The sequence below is a fragment of the Camponotus vicinus genome, unplaced genomic scaffold (assembly GCF_025532165.1).
Source record: "Camponotus vicinus isolate PSW18456_S1 unplaced genomic scaffold, iyCamVici1.0 SCAF_10, whole genome shotgun sequence".
Taxonomy (NCBI): domain Eukaryota; kingdom Metazoa; phylum Arthropoda; class Insecta; order Hymenoptera; family Formicidae; genus Camponotus; species Camponotus vicinus.
The window spans coordinates 3934397-3949897 of NW_028141946.1; the positions used below are offsets into that span (position 1 = coordinate 3934397).

At 26.9% G+C, this 15501-nt stretch overlaps 4 protein-coding genes and 1 long non-coding RNA gene across 20 annotated transcripts; 2 read left to right on the top strand and 3 right to left on the bottom strand.

Annotated features, from left to right (window-relative positions):
• Window positions 1-545: 545 nt before the first annotated feature.
• Ttc19 (tetratricopeptide repeat domain 19) lies at window positions 546-3676 on the bottom strand. Of its 2 annotated transcripts, XM_083079160.1 has the most exons (5): window positions 2866-3672; window positions 1851-2287; window positions 1489-1751; window positions 905-1212; window positions 546-841 (listed from the first exon to the last, which is right to left on the bottom strand). In XM_083079160.1, exons 2-5 carry the CDS (start codon window positions 2151-2153, stop codon window positions 642-644), a joined length of 1074 nt encoding a protein of 357 aa, XP_082935286.1. In that variant the 5' UTR covers window positions 2154-2287; window positions 2866-3672; the 3' UTR covers window positions 546-641. The 2 variants fall into 2 exon arrangements, with proteins under 2 accessions (XP_082935286.1, XP_082935287.1); XM_083079161.1 differs by having other exon boundaries at window positions 546-790; window positions 1851-3676.
• Window positions 3159-14190, top strand: LOC145959948 (uncharacterized). 13 transcript variants are annotated; one of them, XR_014435232.1, is made up of 9 exons: window positions 3159-3312; window positions 3895-4469; window positions 4874-5254; window positions 5493-5666; window positions 8491-8686; window positions 9690-9771; window positions 10892-10970; window positions 11146-11197; window positions 11767-14065. XR_014435232.1 is itself a non-coding variant. In XM_083079146.1 (7 exons), the coding sequence occupies exons 2-6, from the start codon at window positions 3897-3899 to the stop codon at window positions 9743-9745; spliced, it is 1380 nt and encodes a 459-aa protein (XP_082935272.1). In that variant the 5' UTR covers window positions 3159-3312; window positions 3895-3896; the 3' UTR covers window positions 9746-9771; window positions 14057-14190. The 13 variants fall into 13 exon arrangements, 5 of the variants coding, with proteins under 5 accessions (XP_082935272.1, XP_082935271.1, XP_082935270.1 ...); XR_014435233.1 differs by having other exon boundaries at window positions 10895-10970; XR_014435230.1 differs by having other exon boundaries at window positions 10892-11197.
• On the bottom strand, window positions 4879-11229 carry LOC145959968 (uncharacterized). 2 transcript variants are annotated; one of them, XR_014435237.1, is made up of 3 exons: window positions 10850-11229; window positions 6263-6420; window positions 4879-5072 (listed from the first exon to the last, which is right to left on the bottom strand). It is a non-coding gene; the product is annotated as an uncharacterized LOC145959968 (long non-coding RNA). The 2 variants fall into 2 exon arrangements; XR_014435236.1 differs by lacking the exon at window positions 10850-11229 and adding an exon at window positions 8431-8806.
• On the bottom strand, window positions 12672-14241 carry LOC145959966 (uncharacterized). The gene is made up of 2 exons (XM_083079179.1): window positions 13770-14241; window positions 12672-13468 (listed from the first exon to the last, which is right to left on the bottom strand). The coding sequence occupies exons 1-2, from the start codon at window positions 13882-13884 to the stop codon at window positions 13248-13250; spliced, it is 336 nt and encodes a 111-aa protein (XP_082935305.1). The 5' UTR covers window positions 13885-14241; the 3' UTR covers window positions 12672-13247.
• LOC145959964 (small ribosomal subunit protein eS19-like) lies at window positions 14172-15359 on the top strand. 2 transcript variants are annotated; one of them, XM_083079177.1, is made up of 3 exons: window positions 14172-14190; window positions 14548-14618; window positions 14909-15359. In XM_083079177.1, the coding sequence occupies exons 2-3, from the start codon at window positions 14548-14550 to the stop codon at window positions 15300-15302; spliced, it is 465 nt and encodes a 154-aa protein (XP_082935303.1). In that variant the 5' UTR covers window positions 14172-14190; the 3' UTR covers window positions 15303-15359. The 2 variants fall into 2 exon arrangements, with proteins under 2 accessions (XP_082935303.1, XP_082935302.1); XM_083079176.1 differs by lacking the exon at window positions 14172-14190 and adding an exon at window positions 14238-14388.
• Window positions 15360-15501: the final 142 nt, after the last annotated feature.

A 15501-nucleotide genomic window follows, 5' to 3' on the forward strand; every position in this document is an offset into this window, starting at 1 on the left:
ATATATAGTGAATTGTAAATTTTATAAATATATATTATTAGTGCTATCACAGATTGATAATCTTCAAAATATTATATAAAGATCTTGTATGAATGTATAAATTATATTCATACATACATACATGCATACATATATATATATATATGTTATTATTTTACATATATATTATTTTATATTACAATTTTCTTCATCATTAAATAATAGAAATAGATTCTAAAATGAAAATAAAGATTTTAATATAGAAATGTATTATAAAATAAAATATTTGGATTAATATGTTGTTCATGAAAATACAGAATATAATAAATTTGAAATAAATACATAAATTATATAAAAGATGACAACACTATGCGATATAAAACATTCTAGAAATAAAATATATCTATTTCTTGTATCAATAAATACTAATTAATTGATTATTCAATGTATACTAAATAATTAATAACTCATTTTATGAGAAATTAAATTTTTTTATATACATATTCAGTTCAAGTTTCAATGATTTATATTAAATGTATAGTAAAGTCATTGAAACTTTAATGAGATTTTAAATATTTTTTAAAAATATATTTACAGATTTTACACATACAAGCATCTATAGTTCTAACAAAATTGTATTGTGTATCTAGATAATCTAAGAATCATAATGATAGTAATCGTTTTACTTCCTTGAGGCATTCATCAGCTTTTAGCAAGGAATCATTGTCATCCCTATTCTTAGCTATCATTTTCCCTTGTTGACAAGACTTTTTAGCTTCATCGTATAAACCCTTTTTTAGAAATATATTTCCTAAATTTACATAAATCAAACCCAAATCAACCATGTCAGGTAAATTTCTTCCTAAAAGCACACACATATTATATAGCTACAATTAATATATTAACAAAGTCATTATATTAGTACCTATTTTTGTTGCAGCAGATAAGTATTTAACTGCTTCATCAAATTCTCCTTGCATATAACTAACAGTTCCCAAATCATTAAGCAAAACTATAGTCTGTTCATGTTCTTCACCATTTATCTTTTTGCATATATTATAAGCCTGAAGAAAATAGTTAAAAGCTTCGGTATGTCGAGATTGTGATACCAACATTTGCGCATACCAATCAAATGTCATACCCTGTAGTAACACAGCATCTTTATTTTCAGGATCTTTTTCAATATGCGACTTTAAGCTCTCTATACAAAATTTATAGCCCTGCTCTGATTTTCTAAATTTGAATAAAAAATATATATAAATCAAGTAATATATTTTATATACAATTTTATGGATTATATACAATCTTATGTATAACATAGTATAATATGGTATAAGGCAACAGAGAGTATAAGCAGAGAGCTTAACTATTAAATTAATTAGAAAATACTTGAATATCCCATTTTTCATTTTTGAAAATATAATTCTGTAATATTCCATATTATATACTTTATAGAAAATAGGAATAAAATTTTAGAAAAATTTTTCTGCAATAGAATAAATTGCTTACTTTATCTCTTTTAAATGTTCAAATACTTTAGCCATTTTTAAACTTATATGGATGATTCTCATGTCATCTTCTGAAGCTCCATTCGATACTAGTCTTTGCAAAACTGACACAAATAAATTTTCTGCTTTGCGATAGTCTCCGGTATCAAAGGCAAGATTAGCCATTACATCATAGATATATGTAATAGCATCATAATGTTGTATAGTTTGTGCCTGACGTAATGCTAAGTGTAGCATTTGTTCCGCCTTAGCAAATTCTCCCTTCTGCAAAGGGAAAGCAAAGTTTGCTAAAATTATATGAGATTCAAATAAAGATATGATGAGAAATATATATATAAGATGACATGTGTCTCAATATCCAACCTGTATCAGCAATATTGATCGCTTGATCATCATAATAACTTCTGGAACTTCTTCGTCAGAATCATCGATACCGAGAAGAAAATTTAATATCAACGTCGGCAGAGATACAGCGAAAAACACCTCAAATCTTCCCTGCGACTTATGATAATCGTAGAAACAATGTCTTTTCATCACATTAAATCGCCAAGACCTTGTGAAGATATTTTTATGAATATGATAATTATGTCGAGCATTTGCTGTCAAACGAATAAAATCAATATTTGACAGAATGTACTTCGACATACGAGGTATTAAGCGGTACATTTCTTGACAAATAAAAAGATTTGTACTGTGTGTATTCAATCAGCTGCAATCAGCTGATTGACTAGAGATCTGTATTGATACTGATCTGTACTTTTGTCGCTTTTAGTTTCTCTTCTGCTCTCTCCATCCAAAGGCTGGTTAAATACATATTTTCAGTTATAAAATAAACAGAAAAATATCTAAATATGTTCGACATGCAACAAGATTACGACATATCATGTGATAATTACAATTATCGTGCGAGTTAATGAGTTAATCGCAATAGATATTAAGTGCATGTATTCTGGGTGAGCAAAGTAGAAAGTGCAACTAGAATGGACTGACTAAAGTCAGGTATTCAACGTAGATTCGTATAAATTATGTTCTACTGATAAGTGCATTCTTGTGCTATTTTATACATATATTCATTTGTGACCTAGATTCTAGATTTTCAATTTTTCACATCAATAACAAAATTAAAGAATTAGATTAGATACACGATAGAGAAAAATAATCTTTTACTCGATTTCTTGTATTTTCATATATCACATTTTATTAAAAATGAGAGATGTAAACACAGTTTTTATATACAATTTTTGGAAAGATGCCGACATATATTTGCTTTCGAATCAATAAGATAGACGGTATGAACAATTGTAAACAATTTCTATATATATGACATATGTAACTTTGCGACCAGCTGATACGTCGTAATATAATTAGCATGAGCTACCTATTTGCTGCTACAGATATATACACACGCTCACAAAACGAACGATTGAATAGAAACGAGATAAACAGGTGTGGACTCGAGTCTCCCCCTCCCCCTCTAAAATTTATTCTAAAATCACGTCTAAGTCCGGTCGAATGAAATAAATTACTTGCGATGGTACATAATTAATAATTTAATTTGACGAACGAAGCTGAATAACACGGGTGCGAAAATCACGAATGGGGACGATCGCGACAGGTACACGCGCACGCACAGGTGTGCGTACGTACGTACGTATGTATGTAAATGTAAGTACGTGTCGTGCACGTCTCCTCGCGACCCCACCTCACCATTACAACACTGACGTCCCGCCTACCTTCGCCGTGCAACCATGTCGTATACCTTGATTTCGTGATTCGTCGCGCACCTTTTCGGCTCGTGGGTATGAGACATATCGTATCGCAGCAGGTAGGTGTTCGGGGTGTATGCGACTCGATTTTTTCATCGGAGGCATATCAATCGCGATCACGCGATTATCTCGCCCGGCGCGCCTGATTAAGATACGAATCTGATGGATACATCTTGGCGCCCGATCCCAGATTTTCGCGCTTCGCCTGTGCACCTTGAAGACGATATCGCGATTTTCGTCGTTCTACCTTGATCCTTCAATCTTTATGACGAGAGAAGTCTCTACTAGATTTTCCCTTACACATGATGATTGTTTTTCGCGAGAACATCTTGATGAGTTTACCACCTCGGTTCCCATATCCGGACACTCCCTTCTCGAATCGAATAAAATCAGCAATTGTCACGCAATTGGTCGCAATGAATGTCATTACTAGATTAATGCTATTAATGAGATGATGATTTTTAAAAATAAATAATGGTGTGTTTAATAAGCTATTTTACATCAGTGCTTATTGTTGAACAGAATAACTTACTTAACAATTCATTATTATTGTTCTTAGTTTATTTGTATAAGTGTGAAAATAGTATAATTTATAATGAATATAATTTGTGTCTAATTTAGATATTTATTTCTTTTTACAGTCATGAGTTCCGAAGACACAATTGATAATGCGACGGCAGCTAATCCTAGTGTAACTATGAATTGGGTCCAATTTGAAGATGAAACGGGTCCAAAAGAAACTACAGATATAGAAAAGAAAGCTAACAGTAGCACAGCTGCTGTAATAAAGCCTGAGTCGGTTACAGTGCAAATCGATAAAATTAATAAAAGTATCGATCCTGATATTAATAATAAGAAACCTAATGAGTATAAAGGTGCTGTGATAGCAACCGAATCCGTCCAGATTAATTTAGATAGATCAGGTTTAAGTCGTTCCATTACATCCGATATCCCGGATCTTAAATTACCATCTGATGTTAGAACGTCAGAGGTCAAGAGCGCTTCTTTAAAAACTATTGATTTAAGAGATGTATCTAACGGTAGAAACACATCGAGCAATGTTGTCAGTACATCTATCGGAAATATTAGACAGGGTTTTGCCAATGGTGATACTATTGTTACTCTTTTACCAGTAAACACTAAATGGCCATGGATTACTCCAGCTAAGTTTAGGCCAGAATTAGTACCAGAGGAGCTGATGGCACAAGGATTAACGGTATGTGAAAGATTTATTATATATTAATTTTCTATACTTTTTAATATATATATATATATATATATATATATATATATATATATTAATGTAATATTTTCTTAATGGTTCTATGATTATATTAATGACTTAATGATTTTTAATGATATAATAAAAATATAGTAACTTTTTCCTACATAGTATAATCAATAGTTGAACATTTTATCAAGATAATCTTCAACATTAAAATTAAAAAAAAAGCTTCATACATATCAATTTATATAACATACTCTGAAATATTAAATTGAAGTAATCAAAATAGGAATGTCAGCTCTTTTTCTGAAAAAATATATAAACATAATAATAAATAAATATTATAAAAATATAAAAGGATTGTAATATTTTAATAAAGTAGATATATATTGTAGCTTACAGTGGAAGATTATGTTCACATAATGGAGTTACTTGTGAATGATGTGCGGTTCAATATGTATAACATATGCTACAAGAGGATTCTTGTCCTTTGGATATTCACCGCCTTTGTTGTATTACTTGGTCTGCTATTTTCTGGTGTAACCGGTCTTACTTTATTCGGGCTCGGTATCATGTGGTTGATCCTGAATGCAGCTGCAATATTCATTTGCATGTTTATCAAGATAAAACTCAATCACAATCTCGAGAAATGTATGGCACAAGTCAACAAACATTTATTAAAACACAAAATATTACTGGGATTAGATGACAGAGGAAGGATCTCCTGCCATAAAGTTAACTTGTGCTTCATCTATTTTGATACTACCGATTGTGTTGTAAGTGTTACATATATCTAAATTCATATAAAATCTTTCATTAATTGATACAATTAAAATAAATTTTTTATAATAATATAAGTTAGATATTAGTCAAGAAAAGAGTAATGCTTTGTACATATTTCTATAAATCATGCCAAGAGAATAGTCTATATAGATACAAAAATCTTTTTTTATTTATATTTTTTTCTTATTTTATTGTTTATATCTAGGGTTAATATAATGATTTGTTTAACAGAAAAAGCTACAAGAAGTAATAGAGCGAGAAGAACGTGAAGGTAGAGTAATTGGTGGTGGTGGTGATGATGGAAGCGAATTAAACCGACAACGAGAATTACAGCAGCGTATGGACATTGATGACAGTGACATTGTTATACAAGGCAGCACTACCACAAGAATCTCTCGTAAACAAGTAAGCCGTGTGATCTCTACAATTTTTTTTCTTCAATTATTATTATTTTGTACATTCAGAGTTTTTTCTTTCTTTTCTTTATATTTTATATTTTTTAATTTTATAAATTTTTTTATGAGTTATTTGTTATTGTATAGAACATTTTTACATACAATTAAATTAAATATATATATATATATATTAAGAGCTGAATGAGGAGCGCTATTTCTCTAAATATCAATCGATATATAAAGTGAATTAAAGATACAGTTTTTAGATCTATTTTTTTTGAGTAACGCCTTTTAATAATATTTAATTATATTTGCTCTCAAAGCATAAATATGTCGTCTCATTTTAAGTATAGGTGGTACAATGTGGAAGGAGAATAGATAGATAAATAAAAATTTTCATAAGTAATATATTGGCGCACCTTTAGTTCTTCATTAATGGGTTTTAATTATCATATATACACTCTGTGTGTATGAAATTTAACATTAACTAACTACAATAATTTGTATTAAATGTTTATTGTGTATGTATTATATTAAACTACCACCAGGGTAAAAACGAACAAGTATTCTGCCGTTATGTGCAACGTTGGGCGAAGGATTACTTACGACGACGTTTGGATTGGACAGTTGACGAGGAGGGTGGAAATCCTTCTTCGCCACGTCATTTAGCGTCTGCTCTGTGTCCATGTCAATATATAGAAGAATGGTTACGTAATAAACCACGCGTTCAGGGCAGAGATTTTTGTCCTAGATGGAGTAGCTTTCTGAGAGATAGAGGCATTTGAGAAATGCAGTTATTTTATAGTGTTTATATATTATTAAACACATATATATGTGCAATTTTCCATGCATATACACAAAAATTACAGAAATTTTTTGAATTATTTAACTCTCTCGGATACGCATTACTATATAAACATTTTAATATTTTGATCAATTATATAATCTTTTTATATATATATATATATATATATATATATATATATATATATATATATATATATACCATTACTTATATATTCTTAAGTACTTATTTTATTCTCGTTATGGAAATATTTATGAAGAATCTCGTTTCCAACTTTATTATCGCAATATAAAGATAAAGAATCAAACTGAAAAAAACTTTGTTCTTAGCAATATAATTCAAAATATGAGAAATGAATGATTATGAGCAGCTTCCAAAGACATCTGCTATTTACTTTTATAGATTTGCAAGTAATTTGAATTATTAATATAATTTTTGGTTTATAAAGCCAGTTTTATATTTAATATTGATAGAATGTGGCCATTTTTATTCATATAGCAATAGCTATAAATCGCACAATATAGATGACAATACAAGTTTTAGCTTAAGATAAACATTTATTACATATCAAAAATTGCAAAGAGGAAAACTCTATGCCTTTGAAGTATTTTAAAGCTAATTTTTAATATGCTTGTGAGCATATTGATGCAATTATTTTATTTTGATTATTGTTCTTATTGCTGTATTTGTTATATTATTTTAGGAATTATATTTATAGATTTTATGTCAATATGCGTTCAATTTTGAGTTATTTTAAATGTACTTAATTATTTTATTTAGAAATACTGAAGAATGTATGAATAATCAATGCATGACAAGTGATAATCTTACTCAAAAGTTGTGAAATTAGTATAATTTTGATGACTTCAATTATCTATGCTGTAGATACTGTAAATGTGTACTTTACATCAATTATTACTTTTTTATGATCGTACAAATAAATAAATAAATAAATATATATATATATATATATATATATATATATATATTATTGATATATAACTTTTTTATACATGTCTACAGCATTGAAATATGAATTCATAAAAAATTATAATTTTTCTTTCTGATCATGCTTGATTATCATTAGAGCTCATAGATCGTTTTTTCGTTTCCAGATCAAAATTCATCCACATTCCATATTTAATGCTAAATGTAATTTGAACATTTTATTCATGCAATATAAAAATTACACATTCAAGTGTAATATTTTAAGAATATATTGACATTTACATTATTTACATATGCCGACATTTAGCATTAAATTTGAATACAGATCTATTTTAACAAAATCCACAAAGATAGATGTATATAGCATAAATGAATAATATGATAATCTCTATTTCAGCATTCCAGTAAATTGTTTTCTTTAGAAGGCTGGTAGTATTTATCTTATCGAAATTTTTGGGGCTTGTTTGTTTACATAGCTTTTTCATTTATGCTGATAAACGCTTTATTAGCCTCCTTTTCTATCAATAAATCTTTGATGCTCTATATAGTTATATTTGACGCGCGATCCTCGATCAGATATATTTTTATGGAATTATATATATATATGTAAAAGATAAATTGTACCTTTAAAATGGTGAACATTTTTTAATTACGAAATAACGAGTTTCATGCATTGTATACAACAAGAAAATACTTAATAATATTATTATAAAACAATGGCAGTCATTATTATAAAGACAGTGATTTACAAATACACTACTCTCTGTTTAAAGAGTTTACAAATTACAATAAATATCAGAGAAAAAGAAAGAGTTTACCACATATATACAGTTCTACATATAATAAAAATATATAACATATTAAACTCTTGCAATCTTGCGTTTCTTTGCATATTTATAATCGTCAAGAAATGCGCGATATCAAGGATATATATCATTTGTATATTGCATCTATTTGAATAGATTTAATCATAGACGTTATTTGTAAAAAATCACTTAGAAAAGGAAAAAAAGTAGATTACTATTCTGTGTCAGATCTGGCTATCACTGAATGATGATAGTGTGTGTGTGTGTGTTGACAGGAACGGGCGGAGTTGCTGTTGCTGAGGTATGCGTCTCGATGGGCACGTCACTTTGTGCGCCGCAGACTTGATCTGGTTATAGATTCGCAGGAACGCAATAGAGGCGTCATGGGTCTGTCTGTTCCACCGCGCCATTGTGTCTCCGCCCGTTGCCCTTGTCAATTCATTGAGGACCATCTAAAACACAAGCCGAGAGGCAAGTTGACGTTACGCAAATTCTTTCTAATGCCAGACTTTACTGTCAATTGAATACTGCCAATAGAGACTGATATATCAGTTTTAAGGTCATTTTAAAATGTTATGATAAAATTTCTGAAAAAATGACTGACATGTTCCTGATACTGCAAATAATTTGATATTTTGTTCACATTATGTGGTATGCAATGGCTCATTTAATAGTCATGTTTCTGAAATTACAATATTGTAAATATAACGTAATGAGTGATTACGTTATCACTATATTTTATTGTAATAGTCAAGAAAAATCATTTATTTATATTTTTAATATTTTGCTTAAAATTATTTTTTTTGTTTTTATGTAATAATAGGACAGAATAATTGTACTGAAAATAAAAAAAGCAATTAATGATATGGAAAATTCAAGTAGCAAAATTTTTATCATTTTAATAAAACAAGTAGCAAAATTTTTATCATTTTAATAAATTTTTATAAATATAAAAATACATAATAATCTTGTTATCAATATTTTTGTTAATAAAATACGTGTTCTTTTATCAGAGTAAAATTTTTTGATAATTTATAATAACCGTTATAAATGGAGATATTTATCTTATTTTATTACACATTCCTTAATTGACAATTTAAAAATTAATGTCTTCATGCAAGCGCATTTAATAAAAAGACTATAATGTAGCACAAAAGACACTCCTTTCTCTTACATCTCTTTCATATATAATTTCATTTATATACAGTTTTGTTCATCTCTATTGTATTTTTTTATTTTATCTTATAAATAGGTATCTACATTTCTTTTTTTTAGATTTTTTAAATTAGCAGTTATGCTTATTAATTTCACATCAAATAATCTATTAAAATTACATATACATATATCTCATATGCATTATATCACATATATTATATGTCTCTCACCATAGCTTCTAGACATACTTTAAAAGACAAAAAAGATTTTTATTTCTTTCTATCTTTCTTTCCATACTTTTCAATTATTAACTGGTAAGGATATACGATGTTGAAACTTTTGGGCAAAACACTCTCGCTACATTATGTCAACTAAGATAAAATTGTTCACCATTTTAAAAGGTAAAATTTGTTCTTTTCGATTTAAAATATTAACAGCTTATGTATTATTTTAATCATCATTTTTTATCTTATGACACAACTTTCGATTGTTTATTTGTGACTAATATAACAATTAAGGATATCGTTATTACTAAGAATTAGGAATTTCCCTTTCTCTTAAGAAGCAGCAGTAATAGAAATGATAAAGAATTAGACACTGTTCAATATATGTTCGTTACATCTATTTCTTCTTGCTTCTTTCGGATTAAAAAAGGCGGGCATTTTTTTTAGCCTTTATTATTACTTTTGCCATAAATATATAAAATAAGATATAATTCTCCTTCAAAAATATAATCAAATTCTCTAGAAAAATATATATGTGCATATATATTATAGATCATATATTTAGATAGAATATAATTGCATTTTGGTCAAATATATTATTAATTAAAAATGAAAAAATTTTACAAGAAATGAATTTAACAATTGAGATATTAATATTTTAAAAATTGAAATTTCTTTAGACTGAGCATTATATACATATCGCTTTAATATTTTTAATCCAATTGTACACATGTAAAGGCTGCTGATTATGATAAAATTGTTAAGAAATAATAGTAAACATTACAGGACAATTTTCATATTATAAGCTAAATATAAGTTTAAATATAGATATTACTACAAAAATGATACATTATAAGCATTATATTATCAGTTTTAAAAATGTAATAGTTATATACAAGATATTTCAAATTTATATATGTGTTATGTCCGTCCTAAAATTTGCATAGATATAAGCTGTGTGTAATTTAGATGTAATATATTTTTATATAATATTTACAGAGAACACATATATACTTATTAGAAATTATTTTATAAAATTGTATAATTGTGTGTGTGTATATAACCATCGATTTTTATATACGAAAAGCATATATATGCACTTTTATATGATTGTTAAAGATGTCATGGAATAAAAATATATGCATATGTCTATTTCTTTACATATAATGCGTTTGTGTATCGAATATTAAACATTAATTTTATATTTTTGTAGATTAAACACTCATTAACTTTTATGTATTAATATGCAACTAACATTTGTTCGCTACTAATCTTGAGGGATTATACTTGCATGCAGCAGGACGGAAGATGATGAATCTCGGTATATTATCACATCCCCATATCATCAGCACATAAAAAATAATCTCTAACATTATGTAAGTATTGTATGGAACAAATTTTTTATGATGCACTATGATCAAAACAAATAAAATTTTAACATGTTGAATAAAGAGGACAAATACAGGTATCTTTTTGTAATAATGTTGTCTATAATATAGAAAACACAATTTGATTATAAATTAATTATATAGATGTGATACATTTCTTCAGATTCTAACAAATGGTTACTAAATCTGGTTGCATTTAACATATTGGAGCAAAGGTGAATTTACTTCTAACCCTTAATTTACAACTTCATGCACGACTTTTGACATAATTTATTAAAATTTTTTTTATATATATATATTATATATTTTATATTTGTCTTTTCCGCCTGTTTTTCCTTTGTCTTTCAAAATATATAAAAGACATAATTGTAACATTATATAATGTTATATAATAATAAATGTTTTCCTTCTTTATTTCAAGCAAATATATATTTATTAATATATTTACTTTTTATTAAATGTTATGTTATGTGATTATACATTTTTAAACATGTCTATCGTATTAAGAAATTTTTTTTCTTTTTAATTACTTGTGCCTTTTAGGAAAAATTTTAAGAAAATATTTAAATGTATGCCATATATTTGATCATAATTGACATTTCCATTTTTATTATTATCTGTTTTATATGAATTTATATACATATATATACATATAAATTAATAAATTTCTTTATTAGAAATTAAAAATAATATATGAATCACATATTGAAACATGTATTAGTTTTATATTCTTGCGTCTATTTTTACTAATGTGTATTAATGAGTTAACATATAACTTTTTCAGGGTATCCACCAGGATTTACATGGTGTGCCTATTTTAGTGAACCTATAAGTCGATTTGATATGGTACCAAGTATATCACATTGAATAGTTTTGTCTTTACAGACTGCATGTAATACAGTATTGATTTAATATTTAGATTTAAATTTACATAGAAAAAAAGAGCTATATATCAAAACAGAATGTATTGTTACATAAAGAGAAAAAGTTGTTTGTTAATTTTATCTTTAATTTTTTTTTTTTCGTACATTTTTTTAGAAAATTTGCTTACAGTAAAGAGGGAATTATATTGTTATCAGATATTATAAGATATATATTTTTTATAATTCATATATTGAAATTATATGATTTTTTTTATCTACTTTTAGCTTTATCTCATTTTTTTAATTATTATTAATATATCGTACAGAGATATATGAGTTATTAATTTAAATTGTAAATTAAAATATTACTTAATCTTATGAAAATTTACAGAATAATTTTTTGCAATAATTGTGTGTAGCAATATTAGAATATAAGAAAATATTGTTAATCGTACAAATATATTTTTACTATATAAGATATAACTTGTATATAGTTGCATGCTTAATACAGGTAGCACTTGATCTCTATCATTCAAAGAGTTATAAAAAATTTTAAATAAAAATTGTTTTACACAGAAATTATAGAGACAAAAATTTAAAAGAGATATATAATTTTTATCAAATCAAAATTATTATGAGCAATTAATATGTACACACACACACACATATATATATATAAACAATTTTTGATAATTCTTTGAATGAGGCTATCAAAGAGTTCCTTTAATTGAACTACTCTAAATAGTTTAAATATAAAAATTTAATAAATAATTTATAAATTTTTACACATAAAAGAAGGGTAACAGGAAATTACAATAATTATCCTTTTATATATCATTTATATATTATCCACTACAGTAAATGTGATCATAGATATTACAATATTGTACTATTATTAGTGCTAAATTGATATTATCTATATTGATATATAGATGTTAAATTGTTATTGTGCCTTGTCGTAAGTTTTATTGAAATAGCTTCATATGGAATATTATGTACTATTAAATAATATATAAATTCATGTATATTGTATTGTTCAGTACACTGCAACATCAATGTGTCAAGAACAGAAAGAATTATTAACAAAGAATTATCATTAAATATTTGTTATATTATTATCATAATTATTTAATGTGTTTTGTATAGAATATTCCTTTAATTACAAATATTAAAAATATTGAAAATTAAATTTATTTAAAATAAACAGAAACTTAACAAAAAAGACTCTGACTTTAATGGAAGACAGAAAGTTAATAGTCAAATATTGATATCAGCAAGAAATTAAAAATTGCTAAAATAATATATTAAATTAAACTGTACATATATTTAGTGTAATTTATATATATATATATATAATGAATTGTGTTAAAAAAATTTAATATTAATTAGTTTTTCTACATCTCTAATATGTTATCAGAGCAGCTTGTGCCTGCTTTCTAATATCATCTGCAAGCCTTTTTATTTCCTCATTATCTGCTTGCATTTGCTGTCCTTCTCTTCTCAAAGTACATTCCAATTGTCTTAACTGCTGTTTGGTATTCAAATAGGTTTTCACTTTTTTATATATATCATCAGAGTTGTTAATACTTGTTAAACTATAAGATTCTTTTATACATAAATCATCTGAAATTGTATTTATAGGAATATAATTTTATGATTCTTAGACTAAAAAATGATTTGCTTATACAATAAACTAATTATTATAAATTACAAGTGACACTTAAATAATTATATAAGAAAAATTAAACTTTTGGATACACACATTCTAATATATTCTAATACGGAACTCTTACAAGAAGAAAAATAAAAATTTTAATATAATATTTAATTAAACTGGATGATCTTTGTATATTAAAAAATCAAGCATATTTATATAATTCAAATTCAACAAATATTGATAGATATTACTTATATAGATATTTACTTATAATTTTAAATGCTACATCGTCCACAACAGCGTTTTCGAGATCTTCCATCATATGTTCATGTTTTAGCAAATGAGGTCTGGGTGGTAAACTACTCTTTTTATTACTAAACATTATAGAGTCAATACAGTCAATAAAGATCAAAGTATTAACTTTACTCTTCAATTATTCGATTATTATTGTTCTTTTTTTTTAAATTTTGTACATTAATAGAACAAAGTTGTAATTTTCATTCCGTGTCACTTTTGTCAGAGAGAAAAGGCTTCTTCTTTCTATTATTTTTCAGAAACCAAAAGTTTAGACAGGGATGGTGGACAAGCCGATTTTTTGCATATACACGACAATAGTGATGTGATAAACAGACACGTATGATATTACGGACACCAAAAAAACTTGACAAGCTTAGCCAGTAACGATAAGGTTAGGAGATTTACAATTAAAGGCGCCTTTTCATGCGTGCTTGTGTACGTCATCCCCTCCTCCCCCCACCACATTCCCTCTTCGCGTTTCTTTCTTTTCCGTGCAGAAGTGATGCTCGTTAATGTTACGGAACAATACGAATTAGAAAATCGTATTTAGTGCAGAAAACTCGAAAATTTATATAAATTTATATAAAATGTATGTAATCGATTTTAGCAGCTTTAAAATTTTTATCAATTATGTCAGAAATATAGAGATTTAGAACATAAAGTTCATTCGTGATTTATGTGCCCATGTGGCATGTGTATATATTATTTCGCGTATTGGCTATTTTATTAAATTATATTCTCCTTTCAGATGCCGTCTGTAACGTTAAAAGATGTGGATCAGCAGAAATTCGTGAAGGCTTTCGCAGCCTTCCTCAAAAAGTGAGTAAAAAATATAAGAATTTGGATCTAACCTAAATAATCTCCCATACGTCTAATACTTAAAATACAATATAAAATTTATATACATCTACATATATATATGTATATATTCTCTTATTCATAATTATCTTTAATATTAAAAAAAAAATAAATTATAATATTTAAAAAATTCAATTATCTATTCAACTTATAAAAATCCTATTCAACGCTTCTGCACTGTTATATATCTATGTATAATTTATTGCTCAAAGATGTTTTATAATATTATATTGTACTACGTAAAATTTTAGAACTGGCAAAATGCGTGTACCAGAATGGGTGGATATTGTGAAAACAGCCAAATTTAAAGAATTAGCTCCATATGATCCTGATTGGTACTATATCAGATGTGCAGCTTTGGTACGTCACATTTATATCCGCAGTCCGATCGGTGTCGGCGCCGTTACTAAAATCTTTGGTGGACGCAAACGCAATGGCACTCATCCCAGCCACTTCTGCCGATCAGCTGGTGGTGTTGCGCGCAAAGCGCTCCAAAGCTTGGAACAGCTGAAGTTGATTGAAAAAGCACCTCTTGGTGGACGTAAATTGACCAGCCAGGGACGCAGGGATTTGGATCGTATCGCTGCCCAAGTTAAGGCTAAAAGCAAAAAGCAACTTAAACTTCAAGAGACAATTGCAATTTAGATATTTCATTATGTTTCTGTAATAAAAAATTAAAAAAGGACATGTAAATCTCTAAAATTGTCTTTTGGAATATTTTTAAAATACATAACTCCATGAAATCCACATAAATCAATAAAATACCCAGAGAATATAACATTTAGGCAAGATTAACTAAAATTCCAAAATTTGATTCAAAGAATTCTTAGAAATTTAAAGTTTG

Excerpts from the sequence above, each read along its gene's own strand:
- LOC145959964 (XM_083079177.1), top strand. The coding sequence starts at position 14,548 with ATGCCGTCTGTAACGTTAAAAGATGTGGATCAGCAGAAATTCGTGAAG. Across the intron at positions 14,619-14,908 it reads TTCGCAGCCTTCCTCAAAAA|AACTGGCAAAATGCGTGTAC; the intron begins GTGAGTAAAAAA and ends GTAAAATTTTAG.
- LOC145959948 (XM_083079144.1), top strand. The coding sequence starts at position 3,897 with ATGAGTTCCGAAGACACAATTGATAATGCGACGGCAGCTAATCCTAGT. Across the intron at positions 5,255-5,492 it reads TTGATACTACCGATTGTGTT|AAAAAGCTACAAGAAGTAAT; the intron begins GTAAGTGTTACA and ends TTTGTTTAACAG. Across the intron at positions 8,687-11,766 it reads TCTAAAACACAAGCCGAGAG|GGTATCCACCAGGATTTACA; the intron begins GCAAGTTGACGT and ends TAACTTTTTCAG.
- Ttc19 (XM_083079160.1), bottom strand. The coding sequence starts at position 2,153 with ATGTACCGCTTAATACCTCGTATGTCGAAGTACATTCTGTCAAATATT. Across the intron at positions 1,213-1,488 it reads GAACATTTAAAAGAGATAAA|AAAATCAGAGCAGGGCTATA; the intron begins GTAAGCAATTTA and ends ATTCAAATTTAG. Across the intron at positions 842-904 it reads ATCTGCTGCAACAAAAATAG|GAAGAAATTTACCTGACATG; the intron begins GTACTAATATAA and ends GTGTGCTTTTAG.
- LOC145959966 (XM_083079179.1), bottom strand. The coding sequence starts at position 13,884 with ATGTTTAGTAATAAAAAGAGTAGTTTACCACCCAGACCTCATTTGCTA. Across the intron at positions 13,469-13,769 it reads TGTAGCATTTAAAATTATAA|ATGATTTATGTATAAAAGAA; the intron begins GTAAATATCTAT and ends ATACAATTTCAG.